Source organism: Perissodus microlepis, chromosome 3, assembly GCF_051167445.1.
Source record: "Perissodus microlepis isolate ML-2025 ecotype Zambia chromosome 3, ASM5116744v1, whole genome shotgun sequence".
Taxonomy (NCBI): Eukaryota; Metazoa; Chordata; class Actinopteri; order Cichliformes; family Cichlidae; genus Perissodus; species Perissodus microlepis.
In genome coordinates this window covers 19,209,050-19,217,209 of record NC_140463.1, presented here as the reverse complement: position 1 = coordinate 19,217,209, position 8,160 = coordinate 19,209,050, and the positions used below count along the sequence as shown (strand labels likewise).

Here is an 8,160-nt window from a genome sequence, read left to right as displayed (position 1 = left end):
CATTTACAGATAAGCATGTGGAGAGTCTCCTGCAAACCTACTTCTAAGTTATGGCAATTATGAACTTTTATTAAAGGTACAAGCATCAGCATCAGCAACCCCCAACTGTAGCTTCCTGACTCCTTCTATGGTAAGCAGAACCCAGTGTCCATAAATTCCTTTCCTTCTAAACAATTACACACACTCTCGGGCCTACAACTAAGCCAAACTAAAACACAGACCAATCCTTCCTTATTCCTTGGATCTAAACAAATTTAACACATCATATTATAATAGTTATGTTCTTGTACTCACAAACTTCAGTGAGAACTGTGACATTTATAAAGTGGAGTTTATTTATATAGAAAAAAGGGTTAACAAGCTAAAAAGTTGAAAAAAAAAGAAAGGTTAAACATACATTATCGCTCTCAAACCACTCACAGCACACAGCACAGCCTGATAACCCTCCCTCTTCTTCCTGCTCTTACACACAGCACCTCCTCTCTGTCCATGTGTTTCCTCGTTCCCTCCCCTTCAGATCTGGACTTGGGTGTAACCAACATGTGGTGATGTGTAAGAGCTGACAGGGTCCATTCACTGCAGAAACACATGATGTTGAGGTCAGAGCTCAGACTAGTTTCAGTTATAAGGAAGTGAAACTCACACAGTCACTGACACTGAGAGGAGAAATGGCACAGAAAGGAGTTCAGCTGGACCGAGAAACTTTCTCTTGTTCCATCTGTTTGGATCTACTGAAGGATCCGGTGACTACAACCTGTGGACACAGCTACTGCAGGAACTGTATTAAAACCCACTTTGATGAAGAGGACAGGAAGGGAATCCACAGCTGCCCTCAGTGCAGGAAGACTTTCACACCGAGGCCTGTCCTGGAGAAAAACACCATGTTAGCAGCTTTAGTGGAGCAGCTGAAGAAGACTGGACTCCAAGCTGCTCCAGCTGATCACTGCTATGCTGGACCTGAAGATGTGGCCTGTGATTTCTGCACTGGGAGGAAGCTGAAAGCTATCAAGTCCTGTTTGGTCTGTCTGGCCTCTTACTGTGAGAAACACCTCCAACCTCACTATGATGTAGCGCCATTAAAGAAACACAAGCTGGTGGCCCCCTCCAAGAAGCTCCAGGAGAACATCTGCTCTCGTCATGATGAGGTGATGAAGATTTTCTGTCGTACTGATCAGCAGAGTATCTGTTATCTCTGCCTGATGGATGAACATAAAGGCCACGAAACAGTCCCAGTTGCAGCAGAAAGGACTGAGAAGCAGAAGGAGCTCAAGGTGAGACGACTAAACATCCAGCAGAGAATCCAGGAGCGAGAGAAAGATGTGAAGCTGCTTCGACAGGAGGTGGAGGCCATCAATGGCTCTGCTGATAAAGCAGTGGAGGACAGTGAGAAGATGTTCACTGAGCTGATCCGTCTCATCCAGAAAAGAAGCTCTGATGTGAAGCAGCAGGTCAGATCCCAGCAGGAAACTGAAGTGAGTCGAGTCAAAGAGCTTCAGGAGAAGCAGGAGCAGGAGATCGCTGAGCTGAAGAGGAAAGACGGCGAGCTGGAGCAGCTCTCACACACAGAGGATCACAACCAGTTTCTACACAACTACCCCTCACTGTCAGCACTCAGTGAGTCTACACACTCATCCAGCATCAAATTCCGTCCTCTGAGGTACTTTGAGGATGTGGCAGCAGCTGTGTCAGAGACCAGAGATAAACTACAGGACATTCTGAGAGAGGAATGGACAAACATCTCACTGACAGTCACTGAAGTGGATGTTTTACTGTCACCAACAGAGCCAAAGACCAGAGCTGAATTCTTAAAATGTTCATGTGAAATCACACTGGATCCAAACACAGCAAACACACATCTGTTATTATCTGATGGGAACAGAAAAGTAACATTTATGATGTTCAAACAGTCTTATTATCATCGAGACAAATTCACTGAATGTTATCAGGTCCTGAGTAGAGAGAGTCTGACTGGGCGTTGTTACTGGGAGGTGGAGTGGAGAGGGGGAGCAGTTCGTGTAGCAGCCGCATACAAGAATATCAGCAGAACAGGGTTGGGCAATGAATGTTTATTTGGAAACAATGACAAATCTTGGGCATTATATTGTGACACAAACAGATATATATTTGTGCACAACGATGTCCAAACTGTCCTCTCAGGTCCTCGGTCCTCCAGAGTAGGAGTGTACCTGGATCACAGAGCAGGTATTCTGTCTTTCTACAGCGTCTCTGAAACCATGACTCTCCTCCACAGAGTCCAGACCACATTCACTCAGCCGCTCTATGCTGGACTTTGGACTTGGAAAGATGGAGCCACTGCAGAGTTGATTAAATTCAAATAGAGAAGACAGGTTCATGTTGATCCCTGACCATTATATGTACTTGTGTAGTTTCAAAATGAGGCTTTACATTTTAGAAGCTTAGAAGTTCAGTGGTCTATTGATGTGTGAAAATAATATTGCACTGATTCAAACTGTACTTACATTTATATACCTTACATCAATATAAATCTGAATTTGTTCTTATGGCTGATAATCATGTGAGTTTAAATGATACTACTCTTCATATTCAGCATGTTTGAAATCTGTCATCAGTCTGGTTAGTGGTTTTATTCTGTAGTTGCTGTAGTGGGTTGTCAAATGCAAAAATATATTGGAGCTGCAGTGATTCATCAGTTAGTCAATGATTAGAGAATTGATTGTTTTATAATTATTTTAATCACATTTAAAGTTGGTTCCAGTTTCTGAAATGTGAAGATTGTTGATTTTCCTGATCATATATGACTGTAAACTTAATGCCTTTGAGTTTTGAACTTTTACAATTTAATAAAACTTTGAATCCTTGAGGTTTTTGATATTATATTCTTGTATCTAGAGTGACCACACTTAATGTCATTTTTCATATGAAAAGTGACCACACTTAATGTCATTTTTCATATGAAAAGTTTGGTCATACTCGATCATTTATATTATTATTATTATTATTTAAATCCATTCACTCACTTCTGCTCATCATTTTCAGGGTCACTGCAGCCTATTCCAGCTGTCTTGGGGAGAGCGGCGGGGTACACCCTGTACAATCTGTCGCAGGGCTAACACATAGACAACCATTCGCACTCCCATTCACTCCCTGTCCTCCACTCTCCCGACCTTCATCCAGTATGTCACCTGCCTCACCAGAGACAATAAAACATTGGACTTATTGTATGCTAACACCAAGGAGGCATACAGCTCATCATCTCTTCCTCCCCTGGGGGGCTCAGATCACAACCTTGTTCATCTCCAGCCTGTGTATAAACCTCTAGTACACAGAGAACCAGTTGTGAAACGCACAGTAAGGAAATTGTCGGCAGAGACTGAAGAGGCCCTGAGGGACTGTTTCCTTTCCACTGTGTGGGACAACCTACCAAATTTCCCCTTGTGGGACAATTAAAGGATTATTCTATTCTATTCTATTCTAACCTCTGCAGCCTTTTGGAGGATGACCTCAACAGCATCACAGACTGCATTACGAATTACATGAACTTCTGTGTGGACAACACCGTACCCATCATAAAGGAATTATGTTTTTCTAACAACAAGCCATGGATAAATCCTGAAATAAAGGCTCTCTCATCAAGGAGAAGAAGAGAGTCTTTAGATCTGAAGACAAACAGGAGCTAAGAGTTGTCCAGAAGAAGCTGAAATGGAAGATAAGGCAAGGGAAGGAAAACTACAGGAGGAAGATGGAAGAGCAGCTGTAACAGGACAACATCAGAGGGGTTTGGAACAGCCTGAAGACAATCTCAGGACAAATACCAACCACCCAGGCTTCAGGAGACTTGGGGTGGGTAAATTACTTACTTACTTAGATCCTCCCATGCCTTATGTTGACATATCGGGCGGCAAACGAATGCCACCAGGCTTGATCTTGTGCCTGGGCTTCAGCTTCTTCCAACAATATATTTGATGTCTTTAGGTCTTGATGGAATGACCTTTGCCAGGTGTTACGGGGACATCCTCATGGTCTTTTAATGCCCAGGGGTTGCAAGCGCATCTCTGTTTTTGGAATCCGTCCGTCATCCATGCGGAGGATATGGCCGGCCAGTCGGAGTCTTTGGCCTGCAACGATGTTGTGAAGTTTGACCGTGCCACTCCTTCGCAAGACCTCCTCGTTGGTGATGTGCTCGGTGTAGCGGATCTACAGAATCCGGCGAAGGCATTGCTGCTGAAAGACGTCGAGCTTGGTGTTGATGCAGGCCGACACCTTTCAAGTCTCGCTGGCATAAATGGCGGTTGGGATCAAGATCGAATTAAGCAAGTGGAGTTTGATCTTGAGGGAGATGGTCGGGGAGGACCAGATCTTGTTCATCCTCCGAAATACTGCAGCCACCTTTCCAGTGCGGCATTTGACATCCACCTCCGCATCGCTGTCATGGGAAATCACGCTACCGAGGTAGGGGAATTTCTTCACTTCTTCTAGCTGCTGTGTCCCGATGTAGATCCCCCGTCATGGGTCCTTGGAGCTGACGTGCATGATCTGCGACTTTTCAGAGCTCCTCAGGCCAATCTTGCCGGCTTCTTGTCTTAGATCGGTCGTTCCTTGCTGTAGCTTCAGCTCGTCTTCCTCGAGTAGGGCGATATCGTCAGCGAAATCGAGGTCGCCAAGACGGTCTTGATCAGACCAATGGATGCCAGCTCCTATACGGGCACCAGCTCGCCGCATGACGTAGTCGAGGGCAACGAGAAAAAGCTGTGGTGACAGGATGCAGCCCTGCCTGATGCCGGTGGTGTTCTTGAAGAAGTCGGTGTGGCCATTTCCGGTTTTAACGCAAAAGCACGATCGCAAGTACAGGTCCTTGAAGATGTTGAGGAAGATGGTAGGGACACCGTACAAGCGCAGGATCTGCCAAAGAGAATCACGGTGGATGCTATCGAAGGCCTTCTTGAATCGACGAAATTGATGGCGAGTTGTTGCCGGTACTCGATGCACTGTTCAATGATGTTTCTTAAGGCGAAAATCTGCTCCTGTATCTTTAACACTAATACAGATGAATAATACTACACCAAGAAAAAACTGGAGATTTAATACATCACTGCTCAAAGATGAAGAGTTTATCAAATACTTTAAAAAAGAATGGACTCTATATTTAGGCTTTAATGACATTCCTGGAACATCAGCATCTGTCCTCTGGGAAGCAGGGAAAGCCGTGATGAGAGGTAAAATAATCTCTTTCTCATCACATAAGAAGAAAGAAGAAAACAAAAAAATTCAGGAACTAGAGAAAAACATCAAATCCTTAGAAAAAGCCTATGTGTCACACCAAGATCAAGAAATATTAAACAAAATACGCAAGACAAAACTAGAATTAAATGAAATTATTAATAAAAAGACTAAATTCTTAGTACAAAGACTTCGCCTGCAAAATTATGAACACGGTAACAAATCCGGACAATTTCTTGCTAACCAGTTAAAAATCAATAAAGAAAAAACAACTATATGTGCTGTTAAAGATTTATCTGGGAATACAATATATGATCCTAAAAAAATAAATAACATTTTTAGGGATTTCTATGAAACTTTATATACACCACAAATAAACCCATCTAAAAACGAAATTGATCAATTTCTTGACAACATAACTCTTCCAAAATTATTAGACACCCAAGCAATGGCACTGGATTCGCCACTGACGCCAGGTGAACTCCAGGAAGCTCTGATAAGTATGCCCAATAATAAGGCTCCAGGTCCAGATGGTTTTCCAACAGATTTTTACAAAGAATTCTGGACAATTCTGGCACCAGTTTTTCACAGGATGTTGCAGGAAATCAAAGAAAATGGTAGACTACCATCAAATATGAACTCTGCAAATATCAGTCTCTTACAAAAACCAGGCAAAGACCCTGTATATCCCTCAAGCTATCGTCCAATATCCCTTATTAATGTAGACCTTAAAATAATCTGCAAAGCTCTCTCAAAGAGATTAGAGAAAATAACCCCCCTTTTAATTCATCCTGACCAAACTGGTTTTATAAAAGGTAGGCACTCATCAACAAATACACGTAGATTACTTAATTTAATAGACTACTCATGCAGTAAAAACACTGAAACCATAATATTTTCTTTAGATGCAGAAAAAGCATTTGACAGAGTTAACTGGAAATTTCTATTTGCAACTTTACATAAATTTGGTTTTGGACCCTCTTTCATAAACTGGTTAAAAATATTATATAACTCCCCAACAGCTTGTGTCAGAACAAATGACCAAACATCCTCCCGCTTCTCTCTTCTGAGGGGCACCAGACAGGGATGCCCACTCTCCCCTTCACTGTTTGCAATTTTTATTGAGCCATTAGCAGCAGCAATTAGACAGGCTACAACAATTAAGGGCATAAAATGTAAGAATATAGAACATAAAATCAGCCTTTATGCAGATGATGTGTTACTTTTTCTCCAAAACTCACAAACCAATATCTCTGGGGTAATTGCATTGATAAGTTCCTTCTCAAGTGTCTCAGATTATTCAATTAACTGGTCGAAATCAACAGTTCTTCCGATTAATTGCTCCTTCCATAATTCTTCTCCTTCCCCACTGCAATGTGGAAATATAAAATATTTAGGTATTAATGTCTCTCCTAAACTTTCAGAATTAACTAAATTAAACCACATCCCACTTTTAAAGACAGTAGAAGGCGACCTGGCTAGATGGAAATCTTTACCCATATCACTCATGGGAAGGGTCGCCGCTATAAAAATGATGATCTTGCCAAAAATAAACTATTTATTTTCAATGATCCCAAATAAGCCATCACAAGATTGGTTCAGATCTCTAGACTCGTACATTTCTAAATTCCTTTGGAAAGATAAACCCCCACGTATCAGCTTAAAAACACTACAAAGGACCAAGGATAAAGGAGGATTAGATCTGCCTAACTTTAATCACTATTTTTTAGCCAACAGGCTTCAGTTCATCTCTAGATGGTTTAAACACACCCTCTTAGATGAACCTTGGATAGATGTAGAACAGGCACTATGTAATAACCTAGAAATTTCAGACCTACCATTTATCAGCTCAAACATCAAACGACATGAATGCTTTAAAAGCATCAATATTAGCTCTTCTCTGACAGCATGGTGGGAGTTTCTAAAAATGACAGAGTCTTCATTAATCCCATGCAAACGTACACCTATCTGGAACAACCCGGACATATTACAAAACAATAATATGATAAACTTTTCAGATTGGAGTTGCAAAGGAATTAAATACTTGGAACATATATTGGAAGGAACAGACTTTATTTCGTTTGACAGACTAGTTATACAATATGGGATCAACAAGAAACGATTTTTGGAATATCAACAAATTAAATCCATAGTAAAAAAGAAATTTAATCCCAGTGAAGCTGAATTACAAACACCACCAAGTGTGGTACAATTTCTTAGTCTAAAACCCCCCAAATTATTGTCTAAAATATACAGAACACTTTCTAAAATAGATGAATCAATATCCCTTCCTATTGCAAAATGGGAAGCAGATTTATCAATCAACTTAGACCCAAACCTTTGGTCTCAGATATGCTTAAAAACCTTTCAATGGATCAGAAATCCCAGTTTGCAATTAATACAATACAAAATATTACACAGAGTGCACTATACTGGTCATAGGATGTTCAAGATGGGCTATACGCCTTCCAACAACTGCTCACACTGCACAGCAAATACACCGGACAATTACATCCACGCTCTTTGGTTCTGTCCACCAGTTCAGAAATTTTGGCGTGAGATATGTGAAGACTTATCAAAGTGTCTTAAATGTAACATTCCAGCCTCCCCTTTAGTAAGCTTGCTGGGCAACTTGGATGAGGTCACTGCAGAAATAAACACAGCCCACGTTGTTTTTACGGCCCTATGCATTGCCAAGAAAATGGTCCTCATTAACTGGAAAAATAAAAATAATCTTAATTCTAACCAATATAAAAACCATCTAATAGATCACATTAGTCTTGATACAACCTCTGCCATCACATTTGATCAATCCCTTTGGGCTCCTTTGATCGGCTTCATCACCTAGTGGGGGTGGGGGGTCATGGTTTGGTCCTGCCTTCGCTATTGTGGTTGATGTGGGGGTAGGGACGGCCTTAGGGCGTCTGGGGAGTCCCTAGGGACGTTTCCCTGGAGGGCCTA

The 8,160-nt window shown here is 41.6% G+C and overlaps 1 protein-coding gene across 1 annotated transcript; it reads left to right on the top strand.

Moving 5' to 3' along the window:
* Window positions 1-653: 653 nt before the first annotated feature.
* LOC146390373 (tripartite motif-containing protein 16-like) lies at window positions 654-2,791 on the top strand. Its single transcript, XM_084923426.1, has one exon. It carries the CDS (start codon window positions 669-671, stop codon window positions 2,337-2,339), a length of 1,671 nt encoding a protein of 556 aa, XP_084779552.1. The 5' UTR covers window positions 654-668; the 3' UTR covers window positions 2,340-2,791.
* The last annotated feature ends 5,369 nt before the right edge of the window (window positions 2,792-8,160 follow it).

What these genes read in the sequence shown, in the direction of transcription:
- LOC146390373 (XM_084923426.1), top strand. Translation starts at nt 669, where the DNA reads ATGGCACAGAAAGGAGTTCAGCTGGACCGAGAAACTTTCTCTTGTTCC.